Source organism: Bubalus kerabau, chromosome 4, assembly GCF_029407905.1.
Source record: "Bubalus kerabau isolate K-KA32 ecotype Philippines breed swamp buffalo chromosome 4, PCC_UOA_SB_1v2, whole genome shotgun sequence".
Lineage (NCBI taxonomy): Eukaryota > Metazoa > Chordata > Mammalia > Artiodactyla > Bovidae > Bubalus > Bubalus kerabau.
The window spans coordinates 66,960,395-66,982,087 of NC_073627.1; the positions used below are offsets into that span (position 1 = coordinate 66,960,395).

A 21,693-nucleotide genomic window follows, 5' to 3' on the forward strand; every position below is an offset into this window, starting at 1 on the left:
AAACTGGTGAATGGAAGTAAATTTCTCCAAGTCTTGTGAGCTGCTCCAGCAAGCATATGCTTTACTATATGCTTTATAATGAACTGGTGAATGGAAGTAAATTTCTCCAAGTCCTTTGAACTGTTCCAGCAAGCACATCAATGGAACCAGAGGCAGGGGTCATGGGAACCTGACACATAAACCGGATGGTCAGAAGCACAGGTGACAACCTGCCACTTACAAATGGCTTCTGAAGTGGGGGTGGTCCTGTGGGAGAGACTGAGCCCTTGAACTGTAGGATCTGATGCCACATCTGGGTACATAGGGTCAGGACTGAACTGAATTCTGCCTGATGTATAAAAACTGCTATACACATGGTGACGAGAGGTATCAGAAGTTATGCAGTAAGTGTTAAGAGGAAACAGAGGAGGAATGCAAATGCACAACTGGAAAGCAAACAGGAAGGGGAAGAGTAGCAGGAAAACAGAAAGGAAAGTGACTCCAGCACAGCTGGGAAAGGCATGCACCCCCCAGAGCTGCAAAGAGCTCTCCTCGGAACAAAAGAGGCCACGCCCCAGTCAAGCTCCACAACCCTGCTGCTCAATTTAACTACAAAATTAAAAAAAAAAAAAAAAAAAAAACACACATACCTGAGGGGAGAGAAACTTTTCAATGCGTTTGGCTATAAAACCTTTCTCCAATATGGAGTTGACTGATGGTCTATCCCTAGGATTTCTTTTAAATAACTGAGAGAGTAAACTGCGGAGATCGTAAGAATAATGCAAAGACACGGGTGGAAAAGATCCAGATATTATCTTCAGTACCAGGTTCTTCATATTGCCAGCTTCAAACTAAAATTGAGAAAATAAATGAAACATATGAAACATAAGTTGAAAATGTGAGTATCAACAATGAGAAATAGAGTTTTTCCTATTAACAAACAACAGAACTGCAACCTTCTTTCCAATATTTTAATCACATGCTCTCCAGAGCAAGATTCACTTGGTTATTTACGAACACATTTAAAAGAAAATACCAGTTCTCATGAAATGGTATAACCTGCTCTAAGATTAGCTTTTACATATTCAAAAAACTGAAAGATGGAAGACAGGTACTAATCACAGTAAAGGGTTTATAAAAGATAACAATTACCAAGGTGGTAAAACAAGCAAACCTGGTACTCTTCATGTAAGATTTGCCTTCCTGTGCCCCTGCTGTAGCAACTAGAATAGGAAATTAACTAGAGAACTAAAAGCCTTTGGGGAAAATGAAATAAATAAAGGTATTAATTAATTTCCTTTTATACATTGCTCATTATTATTATTAAAAATAATTAAAAAATTGTGTGATGCTCCCAAAAGCCATATGGAGTCATCAACATGGCAAGTATTCCAAAGGGGAATATAAACCTTATCAATGGAAACATATATGTTAGGATTAAACACAATATAAACTCTAACTGAAGTGGGGGAAAAAAAGGTGGGCAGTTTAAAATCTAAAAGGATTTTAGATTTTGAGAGTAAAATTAAGCTTTTGAGATCTCAGTTAAAATGGTATAGAACAGTTGTACACTTATGTTAAAATAGTATGAAGTAGGCAATGGTAATTATACAAAGTATAAAAGAGTTCTCTTAAATGTTGAGTTCTCCTAGCACATAAAATATGATATTGTTTATTAAAATGTGAGTACAATTCAATCGTCTAGAAATGTCTATGTACCTAAGAAGGAATCCTAAATGCAGAAACAGGTTATTACTCTATTTCTTCACTACAGTGAAATTTCGCTTATCTCTCAAATGATAAGCTCTTCATAAAATAAAGATTAATGACTTACTGAGTTTCATGTGTCCACTTAAGGGTAAATAACTCCAAAATACAGAAGCAACAGTAACAGAACAATGCAAATGAAAAGACTTTTTAAAATAGGTTTAGGGAATTCCCTGACGGGTCCAGTGGTTATGACTCTGCATTCACAGCCATGAGCCAGCGTTCAATTCCGTGGTAAGAAACTAAGATTCCATAATGGCAAGGTGCAGCCAAAAAAAAAAAAAAAGCAAATAAATAAAAATATATAGATTTAGACCTAAATCACTATATGTCACAGAAAAACTCACCAATTTCTTAAAATGTAGATCTGATATCTACCAGGTTATAGCACTTTGGCAGTCTATGCTCTTTTCCTTAAGAAAAATAAAATCTTAAGGTAATACAATGGAAGACAATGCAACCATGAAAAAACACAGCAAAAAAAAAAAATACTCAAATAACATCAGGCAATAAAGATAGGCTAGAAAATTGCTTATACAACACAATAAAACTTATGAGGGAAAAAAAAAAAACAAAAATGGAACTCATTTTATAAATTATTCTAGAAGAAAGTCTGGAGAGAAACAATTTACAAGCGGACATTACTGACTAGAGCAATCACTTTTGATATTTATTCACTTCCTTATGGTTTTATTTATTCCTTTAAGTTTTCTGTAATAAAAATATGTTACTGTTTAATCAGTAGAGAAAGCATTTTTAAAAAACAAGATTTTAATATGGAAAATGATTAAAACTGAACCTACTTAGAACAAGAACTTCCCCTTTTTGGTAAATAATGTGCCACCTAAAAAGTAAAAATTTTAAAATACTCTGAATTAAAGACTACTTGCATCAGTAAAATCACCTCTCCCTAAATATGCTGAAAACTGTTCTTTAGATAATTTCAATTCTAAAGTCAAATAATTTGGATGTTTTGAGAAAAATTACTAAAATGAAATTAATAGTCTGTTAAGCCAAAATATCAAATTCATTATGCAATTAACATTTAAAAGATAGCAGATTTGTCTTTAGAAATAATTTTCTAGAATGAAGTATGATATATGATATTATAACAACATATATAACCATTCATATGTGAAATATGCACATATGTTAAGGGAAAATTGATTTAGATTTACACCTCAGAAAATACTGAGAAATTTACAAACCAACAGAGAAGAGTAATTCCTAGTACAAGTGGGTCATCTGAAAGATGGCAAATGAGTTTTTTTAAACAAATATTATAGGGTTTTTTTTACACAATTTGTAAAATATTTCACAAACTTCTACTTACTGCATGTTTAAGTGTGCACATCTCATAAAGGACACACCCCAGAGCCCAAATATCACTAGAAAACAGAAAAATGAGAGATCTCCAAGAATCAGAAATTACTTTAAAAGATTTTCACTTTAAGAAGACAAAGCAGCTTGAAAATATTTTGCAAAAATACAGGTTCCATAAAACGTGTTCTTTCAAACTTAAAATTTCAACCATAACTAAATGACAAAAGCAATTATCCCAGATTAGAAAAGTAAGTTGCCTAAATAATTACTTTAAGTATCATTAACAAAACAATATTTAAACAAAATCAGTAAATTTCAGATATGTCAGTTTTCTTATTTTGCAAAAAATCAAAATGCTTTAATCATTTGCAAAATACAATTTCTTAAATATTATAAAGTAAAATACTGCTTTAATGAAGAAAATATTCATTTACTAAAAGTAAATCTGAAACAAATCTGTGACAACCAACTAAAAAATGTTAAAGAGTAAATACATTAATTTATTTTCTAATTTCAAGACTTAGTTACAGTATCATCTTTATCCACAGTCTCTTCTGCTCTTTTATCTTAAATAAACAGATATTTTTATAACTAAAAGACTATTTCTATTTTTAAGAGAGAAAAAAAAAACAAACCCTCACAATTCAGAGCCACAAGTCAAAAAAAGCAAAAACCACTGCTCTTGGAAGTTGAATGTACTGGAAAAGAATAAAGCCCATTATTGAAATCCTAAAGTTATCTACCCAATCTCTCACAAAAATCTACAAAGTCAAAACTGTAACCCCAAAATCTGTTTAATTTTAAGATTCCATTAAGATAAAAAAGTAAATGTAAAAAGCCTTTAGTAACTTGAACATGTTATAAACTAAAAGCTATAAATAAAAACATTAATGCTGCTGCTGCTGCTGCTAAGTCACTTCAGTCGTGTCCGACTCTGTGCAACCCCATAGACGGCAACCCACCAGGCTCCCCGTCCCTGGGATTCTCCAGGCAAGAACACTGGAGTGGGTTGCCACTTCCTTCTCCAATGTATGAAAGTGAAAAGTGAAAGTGAAGTCGCTCAGTCGTGTCCGACTCTTAGCGACCCCATGGACTGCAGCCTACCAGGCTCCTCCGCCCATGGGATTTTCCAGGCAAGAGTACTGGAGTGGGGTGCCATTGCCTTCTCCGAAAAACATTAATGATCTTATTAATAAAATTCTTTAAGAAACATCTGGGAAAATATGAATTTACAAGCATAATTAATGATGTTTATCCACTACAGTTTTAAAGCATTTTTTTCATAAAATAAATTTTATATAAAATTCTCCAAGGGATGATTAAATCCATTTCAAATTTAAAGACTAATATTTTCATAACTGAATCACCCAAAAGACATTGAAACAGCATTAACATGTAAAATTACTTTAGCTCAAAGAAAATACTGCTCTCCTTTAGAATATCCACTAATAAAACACTCCATGGACTTGACTGATCATCGTAACTGATTTAAATACATTGCTCAGATGATGCTTTCATCCCTTCTGCTCAGGTCTGAAATACAGTTTCCCTACCCTCAAAAGAAAAGGGAGGCAGGGTGGATAGCAATCCTGAATACATGCATTATTGCCAGCCACCACCTCCTTTTAGCCTTGTAGGGTGCTTTCAAAACTAAGGTGAATGTTTCTGGGTTGGGATTTTTAAATGTGTGTGTGTGAGAGAAAAGAAAAGGTAACTGGAATTCAGTGGCAGAATTCCTCTTCCTGACACACACACTATTCAATCTGTTAGCCATACTATGACTCAGTGATTAGGCATTTGGACTTGGGAGTCAGATGCCTAGGACTATGAAGTCACTTCACCTCTCTCTGCATTTGTTTTCCTTCTAAGGAAAGGAGGAATGACAAATACCTACAACTCACAAGGCTTCTGTGAAGATAAAAAGAGTTAATATATACAGGGCATTTAAAACAGTATCTGGTATATAGCAAGTGTTCAATAAATATCAATTATTGTCATTCAACAGGAGGTAACTATTATGAAAAGAAAGACAAAGAAAGCACTGTTTCCCATTATAACTTAGATAAGAAAGTAATTCTTTCTATAGTTCCTTCAGCAAGAGAGTGAAACAGCTTCTTTACAATTCCCCTCATTATACATTAAAAAAGTATATATACATATGAATACATACATATGTGGACATATGTCCCTTAATGATTTTAGAATAATATTCTGAAACCTAATATAGTATAACAATGAAAGATTTAAAGAAAATATTATACAACATGAAATAAGTATCATTTTAAATACCTTTTATTATTATAAGGTTTATTTTCACAGATTTCAGGTGACAAGTAGTATGGGGTCCCTATGCAAGTTCGAGCCAGCTCTACAGTACTAGAACAAAAAGAGAATTATTGGAGAAACTTAAGATACTTAAAGATATTATAAATTATCACAAGTATACCACCATGGATTAAAACTTCACTGAAAACATTGTATCAAACCAAAGTTTACCTATTAAGAACTCTAGCAATTCCAAAATCTCCAAGTTGTATTGTTCCATCTCTGGTTAAAAATATGTTCTGTAAAAGAGACGGAAAAAAACCAGAAATATTGTTACAGTCCAGTCTTTGCCCAAGACAATGCTGACCCAATGTCCGAATCTACTTAGAAGTTAGTAGTGACAGAAAAAACATACCTGTGATTTTATGTCTCGATGAAGAATTTTTCTATCATGTACATGTTTTAGGGCCAAACATATCTGTACAAACCAGTCCAAAATCTAGGGGGGATAAATCAGATCATTTCTTTAAAAATTTATATTTCCCATTAGTCTTTCCTTGTTCATTAAAAGAACTCAGGAATATCTGGGGAAGAGAGGATCTAAATCCTTAAAAAAAAAAGTTATAATTTTTAATTTCATCGTAATTAATGTCATTTACATCAGGTAGATATTCAAATCAACAGTCACATTACATGCAGTACACACACTACATTTAAATGTAAGAACTGCTCCTAAAGCATATTTTATAAATCAGAATTAATATGGAAAGAAATTTTCAGAGAAGAATGAAAAATGGAAATACTTTATATTTTAGGATAGTATGATGGTGAGTGACTTTTCTTTGTTGTTAAATATACCACTTTTCTACAAAAGTAAAAATCATGAGAGGGAAAAAAATCAAGCTGGACTACTGGAAGACACCTCTGACTTCTTTCTCGCCCTACATTCATCACATATAAATACACACTCTGCAGTTGGCCACTTGAAAGTAAAAAAGCTGAATTTCTACCTCGCTTCTAACACCAAAAAAAAAACAAAAAAAGAAAATCCAAGTAGATGGCACTTTTAAAAATGAAAAAATTAAAGAACAAAGTGAGGAAGAAAACAGAGGCTGATTTTCTATAATATCTTTGACTGACACAGGACTCTCAAAACATGATACCAAACCCACAAGTCACAAGAAAAGTTGCCAACATAAATTATAAAACATCTCATGAGAGCAGAAATGTGACTGCAGTGCTGGAGTATGCGGCCAAAACTCAGTCAGCACCTGTAGTTATAAAGAAACACATGTATAAAAAATAAGCTTTGAATGACTTCTCAACAACATTCATGGATTAAGACTCAATAGCCTATATGCTAACTCACCTGGTCCTCTTGAAACAAAATGCCCTTCTGAGCATTTATTCTTTTGAACAGATCCCCTCCTTCACAGTAATCCATCACAATGTAGAGAGAGCCATTTTCTACAAAATATAAACATTACATTTCTTTTTTAAAATGTTTATTGAAAGCATAGCTATATTAAAGGTACCTAAAGGTTAACTGAACTGTGGTGTTGGAGAAGACTCTTGAAAGTCCCTTGGACTACAAGGAGAATCAAACCAGTCCATCCTAAAGGAAATCAGTCCTGAATATTCATTGGAAAGACTGATGTTGAATTGAAACTCAATACTTTGGCCACCTGATGTGAAGAACTGACTCATTAGAAAAGATCCTGACCCTGATGCTGAGAAAGATTGAAGGTGGGAGGAGAAGGGGATGACAGAGGATGCGACGGTTGGATGGCATCACCAACTCAACGGACATGAGTTTGAGCAAGCTCTGGGAGTTGGTGAAGGACAGAGAAGCCTGGCGTGCTGTGGTCCATGGGGTCACAAAGAGTCAGACACGACTGAGCAACTGAACTGAAAGGTTTAATAGAAAGCAGCAATTAATTAAATGTGTTCCACTAAACTAAAAATAGAGACACAGAAGAAATGCAAAAGGCAAAGTATGTATACTGGTTGTATAGACTGTGTGATAACTTGGATTAACAGGCAACTTCATCATTAATGATTTTTCTAGCAAGAATACACCAATCCAGTGGAGATCACTGGATGTCCTCACTGACATAAACATATCTGGAATATGCACAAAATGCAGACAGATATATATGATTTCACTTAATAGATATAACTTCTTAAACATCATCTTAAAAAAACAGATTTTTCCACACATTTGTCAGAAATAGGTAATCTTGGTTTCCAGTTGACAATTACTTTTCACCTTTGTTTCATGCACTTAATTAAATGTCAAATAAACACAATAACAGATGCTATGACTCAAACGAAAGACAGTCTCTACGCCCAGGGAACTCTCTTTTTCTATATCTGTGAACAAACATAAAGATGGGGCACTTCCCTAGTCACCTTTATGCTTCAGTCCACAGAAAAAAAGACATCCATGACCCTTCCAGGGGTAGACAGGACAAGAAGGACACCTCTCATCCTTCTCCCCGCCTTCATTCTTCCACAGGAATAGGACTACAGGACCTTTTCCCCGGCAGGAGGAGCGGCCAGGGTCACTTGTCACAGCTCAAGGTCAGCCCTCTTTGAGCTCACTTCTCCTGCTGCCTCAGGCTCATAGCCTTACTCTCGGTAGGCTTGGGTGCTGGTCTTGTTACTTTCCATGCCCACATTCTTCCTGGATACACTGCTTCTAATGTGCCAAGGGCTGGGAACCTACATGAAGGAGCTAATTAAGCTGTATAACTGTTTATAATTGATACGAAAAGAACATCCAAATACACATATGAGAAGTCAGTATGTGGAAAAAAATGCAGAAAACCTTATAATCAACTGCTTATAAAAAATATGTATAGAATGTCACCATTTACACAGCATGCGAAACATACATAAAAAATTAAGCATAGTATGCTATGACTTACATATGCTTAACATTGCTTAGAGCACATGTGGAAGGAAACTCAAGACAGTAGTAACAATGGGTACCACCAAGAGGTAGAAACAGGTAACTTAAAGAGAAGTAGAAGGCAGACTTTTTACTGTTATGTAACCTTTGAATTCTGTACAATATGCATTTATCAAAAATTAAAACTATTACAAGATTAAAAAAAAAAAAAGATGTATCTGTGTGATAGACACAGACAGACAGACACAGAGACAGAAAGGACAGGTTAAAGAGGACCTGAGAAAGGAATGGAGAAGCAATCCTGAAGGAAAATACCTGAGTTCTGTAATATTTTCTGTTGCTTAAACATTTACTATTTGTTTTGGGATAAATACTAGTTAAACCTAAGGTTAACAGAGAAGTCTTTTCTCCATGAGGGAAATACTAGTCTGTTTTGTACTCCATCATTCAAACATCTGGGTACCAACTACTAATATGTGGCAGGCACTTTGAGTGAGATGCCAGGGATACAGAAATATAAAACACAACCCCTGTCACCAAGGGACTCACACAGCACTGAAGAGACACCCTCCAAACCCCCCCCCCTCAAAGAATGAACACCTAGAAACTGCCTGAAACTGAGGCAAAAAGACTGTTAAGCAAGTGACAAAGCCTTGATGCCTATTAGAAAACCACCAGGAGTTTAATAGCGAACAGGAAGCTTGACCCCTCAGTGAGCACACCTGCAGGAAGGCTAACCTCAAAATTCTAATACTTTTCTCCCTTCATTGCCCCTCACTTGAGAAGCTGAAAATAACCCCAGATCCCCTAACTCCCAGTCTTCCCTAGTACTGAAGTAGTCAGTGACCCCATTTTGCCCACTATGACCTAAGAGGAAATCTGAACAAGCGCTTGTGAGAAACCTAGCTTGACTGGTCCCAGGAACAGACTGCCCTCAGTCCGTTTCTTCAGCATCTTCTGGATGCAGGCGCCGCCTGGAGCTACAAAGTGTCATCTCAGGACAAGGCTCAGCATTAGGCCTAAAAACGTGTGTATTAAGGATGCCAGAGTAGAAATTAGACAGAGTCTAACCTGTCATATATGCTCTATATGCAGGACTGCCCATCTGTTAGATTTCCTGTTAGGTAAGATCATTAAATATCTTTCTCACTTAACCCAATATTGGCCAGATTTTCTATTATTATTACCCACAGCAAAAAGCAATCCAAATTTAGCCTGAAAGAAAAGGGTTCTTTAAGGAACTAGAGAAGTTGGATTTTGACAGCACCAATGGGGAACAAGTTGAATGCCAACACACAGCTCCATATATGAGGCTTTTTCATTAAAGATACAGGACAAAAAGCAAAGACAAAAATATGAAACCAATTAGAAGATGATAGCTGCAGACAACTAAAGATAGATAGCAATACATGATTCACAGAGTAAACAAACATGTGTAACACAGATACCCAAATATACAGTGACACAAGACTTTCTCAATGATAGCATCAATTTTTAAAATTTACAAATGTTAAGAATATAGACCAAAGGTATCTATTTATCATATTTAATATTAAAATTTAATTATAAATTTATACACCTGGAAATACTTTCAGCCCACTCTCCAATTTTACAAAAAATTTTATCCAAAATTTTCACATTTCTCATCAATATCAATGTCTTTATTGATTCACCTATGTTTTCCCAATACACATGATCTTCATTAACTTTTAACTGAAAGCACTTTTAAAATCTGTTTATGTTGTCAGTGGAATTTTTTCCGTGTCCTAATCCCCATATGAAAAATACTGGGACTTCAAAAATTCATCCTAAAGAGTTCATATGCATTATTGTTACAACATAATCATACTGCACTTTGAGTGATTTTGGAAGACTTATAACAGTATCTGATATCTGCAATTATGACACCAATATTAAATTTCTTTGATGTCTCTTTTAAAAACTGATTCTGCTGAGGTCCTCTGCTGCTGCTGCTGTTAAGTCGCTTCAGTCGTGTCCGACTCTGTGCGACCCCACAGATGGCAGCCCACCAGGCTCCCCCAACCCTGGGATTCTCCAGGCAAGAACACTAGAGTAGGTTGCCATTTTCTTCTCCAATGCATGAAAGTGAAAAGTGAAAGTGAAGTCGCTCAGTCGTGTCCGACTCTTAGCGACCCCATGGACTGCAGCCTATCAGGCTCCTCCATCCATGAGATTTTCCAGGCAAGAGTACTGGAGTGGGGTGCCATTGCCTTCTCCGGAGGTCCTCTATAAGCACTCAAAATTAACTCAGTTTAGTCTTCTTCCCCAAAAACATTTTGCTATGTAACGTTCTTTAAAAAATTTGAGAGCACATCTTGTAACACGAGAGACTTTACAAGAAAGAATTCATTTGTAATATGACAAATTTTGGAGTGTCCTTCCTCATTTTAAGGTATAAACGGATTTTTTTAAAAATAGTGAGATGAAAACTTTCCTGAAACAAAGGAAAACCAGAATCTGCAGGCAGAAAGGGTTCAAAATGTTCCAAGGAAAATGAATCAGAAGTATTAATACTAAGTCATATTCTGCTGAATTTAATTCTGAAGAAAGAATTCTTTGAGAATCAAGAAAAGATAAAGCAAATTATCTTCAAAAAGAAGAGAAGCTTTATGCCGAAGTCAAACTTTTCTACACAAACATTCAATACCAGAAGATATAATGTGCTTGTGAGGAGGAAAGTATCATTAAAGATACCTATCATGTATAAAAACAAGAGTTAGACACTGTAAGAAATGCAAATAGTAACTGCTTTGAGGGAATACATCATCCATTTGCTCATCATGAAAAAAAACTGATGAAATCCCGACAAGTAGGAGATAAATATCTCTGAAAAGGGGTAACTAAGGTATAAAAGAATTAATAATAAGAATTCACTCTGTCTAAACATAGAATCAAGGCCAAAACAGTCTAAGAATTAAAATTTCAGAACAAAAGATTGTTAGAGATTATGATTTTATTTCAAAATGCTCAAACTACCGCAAAATTGCACTCATCTCATACGCTCGTAAAGTAAAGCTCAAAATTCTCCAAGCCAGGTTTCAACAATATGTGAACCGTGAACTTTCAGATGTTCAAGCTGGATTTAGAAAAGGCAGGGGAACCAGAGATCAAATTGCCAACATCCGCTGGATCATTGAAAAAGCAAGAGAGTTCCAGAAAAATATCTACTTCTGCTTTATTGACTATGCCAAAGCCTTTGACTGTGTGGATCACCACAAACTGTGGAAAATTCTTAAAGAGATGGGAATACCAGTGGACCACTGGACCTGCCTCCTGAGAAATCTGTATGCAGGTCAAGAAGCAAGAGTTAGAACTGGACATAGAACAACAGACTGGTTCCAAATAGGAAAAGGAGTACGTCAAGGCTGTATATTGTCACCCTGCTTATTTAACTTATATGCAGAGTACATCATGAGAAATGCTGGGCTGGATGAAGCACAAGTTGGAATCAAGACTGCCGGGAGAAATATCAATAACCTCAGATGTGCAGATGACACTACCCTTATGGCAGAAAGTGAAGAAGAACTAAAGAGCTTCTTGATGAAAGTAAAGAGGAGAGTGAAAAAGTTGGCTTAAAACTCAATATTCAGAAAACTAAGATCTTGGTATCTGGTTCCATCACTTCATGGCAAATAAATGGGGAAACAGTAGAAACAGTGACAGACTTTATTTTGGGGGACTCCAAAATCACTGCAGATGGTGACTGTAGCCATGAAATGAAAAGATCCTTGCTCCTTGGAAGAAAAGTTATAACCAAGCTAGACAGCATATTAAAAAGCACAGACATTACTTTGTTAACAAAGGCATGACTAGTCAAAGCTATGGTTTTTCCAGTGGTCATGTATGGATGTGAGAGTTGGACTATAAAGAAAGCTAAGTGCCGAAGAATTGATGCTTTTGAACTGTGGTGTTGGAGAAGACTCTTCAGAGTCCTTTCGACTGCAAGGAGATCCAACCAGTTCATCCTAAAGGAACTCAGTCCTGAATATTCATTGGAAGGACTGATGCTGAAGCTGAAACTCCAATACTTTGGCTACCTGATGTGAAGAACTGACTCATTTGAAAAGACCCTGAAGCTGGGAAAGATTGAAGGTGGGAGGAGATGGGGATGACAGAGAATGAGATGGTTGGATGGCATCACCAACTCAATGGACATGAGTTTGAGTAAACTCTGGGAGTTGGTGATGGACAGGGAGGCCTGGCATGCTGCAGTCCATGGGGTCGCAAAGAGTCGGACACAACTGAGTAACTGAACTGATGTGATGATTTTTACTCTGTCAAGATGAACAAAAATCAGTGGGGAAGAACTCCAAAGATAGTAATTTCCTCATCTTTCATGACAGCCATTCAAAACATCATCAGAATTCCACTTTTTTAAACAACTTGCTCTTTTTTTAAACAACTTGCTCAAGGTTTAAAATGTTCATTTTTTTTTTTTTTTTACCATTTTAGAGAAAAATGAAAAATTTGTTGTTTCAGAGCTCCCACAAGGTCTGTAAGAAACCAAAGAGGCCCATGATAAAATGAGAAGATGGTTCAGATGAGGTAGAAAAAAGGAACTGTGACCAAATGAATAGACTCACCAGATAAAATTACATCTTATAAATTTGATAATGAACATGGGTATAAGCCAAGGTTGGAGATTCTGTGAGACACAGGAACTCTCACTCCTTGTAGTCTAGCAATTCCACTCCTAAAATACAGCCACAGGACAGACACCTAGACAATAATGTCCAGTATAATTCTGCCTGTGACAGTAAAACTCTAAACACAACCTAAGTATTCATAACAGGAAATGGGCTAAACAAATTGTGATAGAGCCATAAAGTGCACACAATGAGAAACGCTGCAATGTTACAAGAAAGTTGTAAAGAATGGGCACAACAATACACAGTGACATGGGAAAACGCCCATGAGATATTAAGTGAAAAGAACTAGAAGCAGACATACATACATATGATCCCACCTGTTGCTTTTTTTTTTTTTATTCCACCTGTTTTTAAACATCAAAAGCTACATACTTGTTTGTTCCACAAAGGCACAGAAAACACAGTAAGGAATCAACATGAGATTATTTGCAAAGCTTATCCTTAAGGAATGAGAATGAGCAGAGTGGAAGGAACAGGGAGCTTGGGGTCCATGCACGTGTGTACTCCTGAATACACTTCCCATGAGCATTTAATCCTTTAAAGCTAAATGGCAGTAGTAATATAACCTTATTTAAAGGCTGTGCCATCCCTTCTGAACCATTCAGATGCTTCTAAGTAAAACGTCTGATAGAATATTTGTTGACATACATTTAAACCTTTTCTCTTGAAATACTAAGATCCTGGTGATGAAAGCAAAAAGAAACTAAAAGGTAGATACTAGGGGAAAGATAAAGGAAATTCAAGGCCCTGGGAAGGAAGAGACGGTTAACACTGTACTCTCTACCATGAACTATAAAGCCTTACTTCACTGTCATCATAAAATAAACTGAGCACTTTATGACATAAGGTGTTAACTGATTCATATATTTTTTTAAAGTATATTCTACTTTAGTAGATAACTTTATTTGGGAACAACGATACTCTAATTCAGATGCTGAAACTTGTATGTAATAAGAGCCTGAAATGGTCATTCAAACTATCTTCTACTTTCAATCTAGACTATTTTTTTATTTTGCAACGGACAGAAATTTCTGACAATAATGGGAATGAATAAACCACCTTGACCTCCCTTTAGAGAAGCTTTGTCTTACCTTAGTTCCTGCATTACCAAATATAATGGTAGATATTTCCAAAATAGCAATATTTTATAATATTTTAAGCACCTGAGAATACTTTATATATAATACACATATATATTATATACAAGGTGTATTTAATACAGTATCTCAATATTATAATAATGACGTATACAGGAGAACACTAACGAGTGGGGTACTTTCTAAAATGACAACATTTTCTCAGTGGCAGTGGTGGCAGCACTTAAAGGGAGTTTAGTTTTAAAAGGTGAAGATGACTGTTCCTGCTGTGTCTAAATTTCTGTACTTACCACACTGCCTCTTTACAAGCAACCTCAGTGACGTGACTCAGTACTAAGCTACAAAGGGACAGGGTGGCATTAGTACTATCGGAGAAGAAGGCTGACACTCATATGCATGTGTATTCAAGCAGAAATAATATACTTTTCTTTCTGAGAATAATTCACAAAAAGATCCTTAAGAGGAAAGTACGCAGCAGTCGTCACAAGGCTTAGGAGTCTGTACCTGACCTTCAAATGATTCTCTATACTGGACAATGTTTGGATGCCGCATGTTCGCTAGCACTGCAACTTCTCTCCTTGATTCTTCCCTCTCTTTATTGGACATCTGAAATAGAAGGGGAAAAATAGTAAATTAAGTAAATAAATGATATAAGAAAGAGAGTGGTTAAAAATAATGTTACCATAAATCACACCCAAAGTAATAAAATATAGCCAGAAGTTAAAAAGAATGAGTTGAATGCACAAAAAGATACATTTTAAGATGTTCACATTAGATTAAGTTACAGAGCAGTAGATGATGTATCTTTTTTAAACACATAAACACCAGCACACATCACAGGAAAAAGTCTAAAAGGATTCATAGACTCTTCTGAAGTGAGTGGTTTTCTCTGCAACTACAACAGTCTCTCTTTATATGTTGCCATACTTTTTTTTTTTTGTCTCTAACAATGAATCTGTTTGTAACCAGACTTCTACTTGGATAACCAGACAAAAAAATACACTTACCCTTGAGATATTAATTTCTTTGATGACATATTGTCTGCCATCTTCTGTAGATCTGACAAGAATGGCTTTTCCGAATGAACCTTCTCCAATCTTCTGCACTCTAATGTATTTCTCCATGGTTCTTTCTCTAAGGCATCTTAACAGATATGCTAGACATACAAAATAAAAATAGTATCAGTTAATACTCCAGTACTTTGGCCACCTCATGCGAAGAGTTGACTCATTGGAAAAGACTCTGATGCTGGGAGGGATTGGGGGCAGGAGGAGAAGGGGACGACAGAGGATGAGATGGCTGGATGGCATCACTGACTCGATGGACGTGAGTCTGAGTGAACTCCAGGAGTTGGTGATGGACAGGGAGGCCTGGCGTGCTGCGATTCATGGGGTCGCAGAGTCGGACACGACTGAGCGACTGAACTGAACTGAATTGATCTGAATAGAGATAAACCATGACATCTATAACAATTATAATGTTTAATTCAAATTCTAATGCCTCAGTGACTATTTTTCTTTAAAAAATATATATATATAAAATCTACTTGAAGTTAAATAAACCTCACCTCACTTTTACTCATGCAATGTAGGAATAGCTAAAAGGAGAAAACTAGTGATATTTAAATTCTATAAGAATACTTTGAAAAGTCAAATACTACATAGACTTGTCATATATGGAGAAAGAAGCTGACTTTTTCCTACAGTAATTATTGTCAGGATTACTTTACTACCTGCAATAAGAATACAAGTTTAATAAGACTACTTCCTAAACTTATTTGTCTAATCCCCTCTCATTAGACATTTGTTTCCAGTGTTGGTTCTTATAAAAGAACTTCAGATTAAATTTCTGCAACAGAACAAAGCCTGAATATAAAACAACAGCCTTAGGCGCTAAGGAGAAAGCGGTCAAAGTTTAGGGCTGCAAAAATCCTGAGGAGGAGGAAAAAGAACAGAACTAGTCCAAAAATGTGCATGTAAATGCCTCTCCTGTCAGACAGCCCACTCCTAAGCTATGCAACACAAGGCAAGACCAAAACAGATTAGTCCTCACAAATGACTCAAAAATGGAATTATCAGCAGGAGACTTCAAATAACCTTGATTAATATGTTCAAGAAAATAAGAGGGAACAATAAGTGATTTTTTTAAAAAAAGGAGAATTTCAACAAAGAACTGAAATGTATCTTTACTAAATGAACTCCTAAAAGTAAAATATAAAATATCAGGAATTAAGAACTCATTGCATGGGTGTTACAGCCATTACAGCCAGCAGGATTAAGTAATCTGGAAAACAAACCATCAAAAAATATTGAGGACAGAAAAAATAAAGAACAAACAAAAAGACATGGAAGGAAAAGAAGATTCAATATCAGAAAGATTTTAATTCTTAATCTTTAAATTTAATGCTTCCCTAATATAAACATAAGCTCTGGGTGTGAGAGTGATCAGACAAGCTGATTTTTAAAGTTAACATGAAAAAAAGAGCAAGAATAGCCATAGAAAACTTAAGGGCTCCCCTCATAACTCAGTCAAGAATCTGACTGCAATGCAGGAGACACAGGTTTGATTCCTGGGTCAGGAAGTTCCTCTGTAGAAGGAAATGGCTATGGACTCTAGTATTCTTGCCTGGAGAATCCCATGGACAGAGGAGCCTGGCAGGCTACAGTCCATGGGGTCAAAAGAGTTGGACATGACTTAGCTACTAAACCACCACCACCACAGCCATAGCAATACTGAAAAAAAAAAAAAAGAACAATGAAGGAAGACTTGTTTACTTGATATCAAGAGACATTAGAAAGCTAATTATGAAAGAGGCAAATCACAGGGAGTCTAGAAATACATTAAAAAATTTTTTTTTTTAATTTGGTGGATGACCATGGTGACATTTTAAATCTGAAAGCAAAAGATGGATTTTGAAACAAACAGTATTTTAAAAACTAGGGAACCATGTGGCAAAAAAAAAAAAAAAAAAAAAAATTAAATCCATTTTCTTCACTTTATACCAACACAAACTTCAGATGATAAAAGTTAAATGTCCCTCAAATTTTTCTATATGACATCACTCTTTTTAAGTATGTCAACTATGTTCCAGAAAAAGCAGTCTGTTAGTTAAGTTAGACATCTTTCCTCACATGTTACAAGAACATCTTTAAGTCATGAAGGTTTAATATAATAAAATGATGTGCACCAAATGTGAAAAATGTTAACAGTATATGATGAAAAACTTTATCCTCAATAATATGGAACTTGAATCAAGCCTTTTCAGCTGCTTCAGCTATTTGACGGACAAGCAAGTTGTCCTAAAGGGAAACACTGGTGAAGAAATGTTAACAGCTTTCAAGAACTTACGGTACTAACTGCAACTATGATCCACACATATAGTTCTCCCAAAATAATAAATCCCATTTTAGGCTGAAGGAGAAGGTCAATTTAACTCCTCAATGAGGAAAGGCCCTGTCTCATTTCTCATAATTCAAAAAAGCTGAAGACAAAAATGGGATTCCTACTAGAGTTGGTTCAAAATAATCTCCTTCTCTGAAGTCTAGTCCTCTCTGTAAGACTATTCAGACAATAAACAGTTTCCCTAGTGGAAAGTATGAACATGTAAATGATTTATATTCATGAGATGATGCCATGTCCACGGGATTACAGTTAAGATTTACCTGGAACACAGTATCAATGCATTATGAAAATAACCTCAAAAGAACTCCCCTGGCCAAGTTCCATAACCTTTACGAAACTCCCAATTGGTGACTCTTATTGTACAAAAACCTATTTTTCCACAAAATAGGCTCCTTATCTCTCACCAAAGGAAAAAAAAAGTGAGCAATCTTGAAACAGATCTGTGGATCCTCTTATTTCAGACAAATCTAAAACAGAAACAAAGAACTACTCTCTCCACATATGGCTTCCCTCCATGGTCTCTATAATACTGCTGCATCATAAGAAAAGGCCATTGCTAGCAGAGATTGCCAATTATTTTTAATCCTTCAAGGTATCTCCGATGTAATTTACCATGGCAAGAACAACAACAAAAATCTCTGTTTTGGGGCGGATCTTACAATAAAGAATAAAAATTAGGCCTATATATATATATATATATATATTTTTTTAAAGCCTTATGAACTCTAAAAGTATTAGAACTTTCAATGCCGTACATGTAGACTGTTTGAAACTACGGGAAGTGGAATGTAAGATTATGAGCTAACCAGTTAACTGCTACTCGTTTTCTAATTAAACCGTGTATGCAATTTAAGACTGGAGACAAGAGATAAGCAACGTAAATGACTTGCTATCGATAACAACACTTCTAATATTACTTTAATTCCATGCTCACTATCGCTTTTCTTTTTTATATCGCCTATTAATAACATCCAAGTATTGCTTAGTAACGCTGTTCCTTAGAGAATTATCATCTCAGTGAGATGCGGACTCAGGGCAGGAGTCCGCAGCCTCCCCAAAAGGAAGTCAGGGCGAGGTCTCCCGCAAGAGAACGACCTCTCAGTTCTGCACGTCACGCCTCCCAGAGCGCCGCTCACCTCAGGACTCAGGCCGTGGGCACCTTCCGGGCCGCCGCCTCCCCTGGCGCTCAGCGAGGCAGAGCAGACCTTCCGCGGTCCGGAAAGCGCATCGGGCCGCAGCCTGCGCCGCCCGGGCCAACACCCCGGGACACGACTCCGCGTCTCCGGACCGAACCAACGGGTTTCCGAGCCCCTGGCAACGGCGGCAGGGGGAGTGCCCCGGGCGCCGCCCCCAACTTCTCAGCGGCGGCTGCCAGCGGCCTTGCGGGGCGGGCGCATTGGGTCTGGGGGCTCCTTGACGGTTCGTGCCCCCGCCTCGCCACGCGGACACCTGATACTCGGGCGACGTGGAGAAGCGCTTAGAGGTCCCGCCTCAGACTCCTCACAGGACGCCCCAATACCTCACAGGAGGCAGAGCAGCGGGCGGGGCGCCCCGGCGCCGGCATGTGACGTCAGCGCGCGAACGCGGGCGCTGAGCGGGGGTGGCCGGGAAGGACCTCGGGGGCGGGGCCAGGGCGGGGCCAAGGCGGGGCCGGGCTCCGGAGGTAAGGGCGCTGCAGGTGCCGCAGGCTGCGGGAGGAGGGGAGGGAGGCGCAGAGGGACAGGAGCGTCCTCATTCCCAGGAGTGAGGCCAGGCGGCAACAGGACCGCTACGCAAGGTGATGTGGAGTAAAGCCTGTTATCGTCCCACACATATGCAAGGGAAAAGGGACTTAATTTAGCTTTGTTAGAGATGTCCCATTTTTAATAATTATTTGGCTGTTTTGAGTATTTCTTGCTGCATGGGATTTTCTGAGAGAGAGAGCGGGGGCTACTCTCCAGGTGCAGCGTGCAGCCTTCTCATTGCGGGGGTTTCTCTTGCTCGGGAGGACGAGCTTTAGTAGTTGCGACACAGGGCCCAGTTACTCCGTGGCTTGTTGGATCCGTTCCACACCAAGGACCTATCTCCTGCACTGATAGGCGGATTCTTTACCATTGAACCACCAAGGAAGCCCAGGGATGCCACATTTTGAAAACTGATTTTGCTTTAAAAAGCAAGACAAGTGAAATAAATCAAAGACATATACTGTAATGATGTCACATGTGGAATCTAGAAAATAATGTAAACTAGAGAATATAAAAGAAAGGAAACTGATGAAAACAAACTATTCATACTAGTTATCAGTGGGGAGAGAGGTGGGGCACAATAGGGATATGGGATTAAGATGTACAACTACTATGTATACAATAAATAGTAAAAGATACATATTATACAGCACAGGGAAACATAGATACTGTTGGTTAATAACTATAACTGAAATGTAACCTGTAAAAAGTTTTAATATGTTGTACACCTGAAACATATGTAATATTGTACACTGTACCTCAATAAATAAATAGAATGTTTTTAAAAAGCAAGACTAATCCAACTATATTTTGGATGATTAAAGCAAAAGAGTATTTTTAAGTCTTGAATTTTTAATATAACATGGTTTAAAGAGAAAAAAATTAAGAAACAAAGAAAAGTACCCTTCTCCATTGCAGGAGTTTCAAAGATGGAGACAGATTTTTCTGTAATAAGGGATCAGGTTCGGTGTAGTCCTGAGTAGCCCTTTGGCTAACTTGCCTTTCTGAGAGTAGCCCAGGATACTGGAGAATCCAAACTTGAAGCTGAAGGAGGATGGTGGTGTGGCTGTCTTAATTCCTCTCCAGGTTGTACTTTTCATACGTGCTGTGTGTAGCTGGCAGAGACACCACAGATTTTGCCAGAGACCTCACATGTAAATGATTCATATATTTGCTTCCAAGAAATCAGTTTCCTTCCCCTCATGTCCTCTGCAACACACCAAAGTCTAAGCCTCTCTGGGTTCTCCAGTGTGATTGAGCCCTGCTTGTATTAAAGAAGCACTTTATTGCTAGCATGGAAATTGAACGTTTTTTGGCTTCTTTGCCAGAAGATGGCACTGCAAGTCATCAACCTGGCAAGCTAGGCAAGTCACCATTGGTCTATCTCTTCTCTTCCATCTCCATGTGAAACACTTGTTTTCCTCATTTCTGAACTTTTCAGCTAACCTCCTGTGACCCCTCCCACCCCCAGTCAGTAGGAATTTTGGTGTCTGAATGCACAGTGACTCTGGCTCTACCCACATCCCTTTGTTCAGCAAACAATATGAAAACATTGCCAATTACTAACATAAGTGAATTCATTTTGTTGTTTTCATAAAGAATGCTTAGTCAGCTCCTTCTTTAGCCTTCTGTCATAAACTATTGGTGAGAACATAAACTGCTAGAGTCTTTGCAGAAGGCATGCTAGCTATAGGCATACCCTAGACAGCAAGTTCACTTCTAAGACAAAGCAACCATTGTTTATAACCAGAAAAACTAAGAGGAATGTAGATGTCTAACAATATGAAATTGACAATACATTACAATGAAGTCAAACAAAGGAGTATTCTGAAAATATTAAAAGAGTGACTGAGAATTTTTTGACACAGAAAGTTGCCCTTGATGTTGTTGTTATTCAGTCACTAAGTCCAACTCTACAACCCCACGGACTGTGGTATGCCATACTCCTCTGTCCTCCACTATCTCCTGGAGTTTGATCAAATTCACATGCACTGAGTCGGTGATGCCATCCAACCATCTCATCCTCTGCCGCGCGCTTTTCCTTTTGTCATCAATCTTTCCCAACATCAGGGTCTTTTCCAATAAACTGGCTCTTCATAGGGGATTCCCAGGTGGTGCTAGTGGTAAAGGACCCGCCTGCCAATGCAGAAGGCATAAGAGACACGGGTTCAATCCCTGGGTGGGGAAGATCCCCTGGAGGAGGGCAGAGCAACCCACTCCAGTATTCTTGCCTGGAGAATCCCATGGACAGAGGGTCCTGGTGGACTATAGTCCATGGGGTCACAAAGAGTCGGACACGACTGAAGCAACGTAGCACACACTCAGGCATGGCTCCTCATATCAGGTGACCAAAGTATTGGAGCTTCAGCTTCAACATCAGTCCTTCTAACGAATATTCAGGGTTGATTTCCTTTAGGGTTGACTGGTTTGATCTCCTCGCAGTCCAAGGGACTCTCAAGAGTCTTCTCCAGCACTACAATTTGAAAGCATCAATTCTTGGTGCTCAGCCTTCTTTGTGGTCCAGCTATCACATCCGTATATGACTACTGGAA

The 21,693-nt window shown here is 37.5% G+C and overlaps 1 protein-coding gene across 12 annotated transcripts in view; it reads right to left on the reverse strand.

Moving 5' to 3' along the window:
- NEK1 (NIMA related kinase 1) overlaps positions 1–19,003 on the reverse strand; it is a 130,891-nt gene extending 111,888 nt beyond the window's left edge. For 10 of the 12 annotated variants that reach the window (XR_008713277.1, XM_055577630.1, XM_055577627.1 and 7 more), the window contains exons 1-9: positions 18,554–19,003; positions 15,023–15,171; positions 14,525–14,621; positions 6,704–6,801; positions 5,750–5,833; positions 5,566–5,633; positions 5,359–5,445; positions 3,080–3,134; positions 630–830 (exon numbers count right to left, since the gene is read on the reverse strand). Coding sequence is in view for 11 of the 12 variants with exons in the window: in XM_055577630.1 (XP_055433605.1) it covers positions 630–830; positions 3,080–3,134; positions 5,359–5,445; positions 5,566–5,633; positions 5,750–5,833; positions 6,704–6,801; positions 14,525–14,621; positions 15,023–15,139 (807 nt within the window). In the remaining variant the exon portion in view is untranslated. Of the gene's footprint in view, positions 1–629; positions 831–3,079; positions 3,135–5,358; positions 5,446–5,565; positions 5,634–5,749; positions 5,834–6,703; positions 6,802–14,519; positions 14,622–15,022; positions 15,172–18,553 lie in introns of those variants that run through there. The other 2 variants (XM_055577631.1, XM_055577632.1) reach the window with 2 other exon arrangements.
- Positions 19,004–21,693: the final 2,690 nt, after the last annotated feature.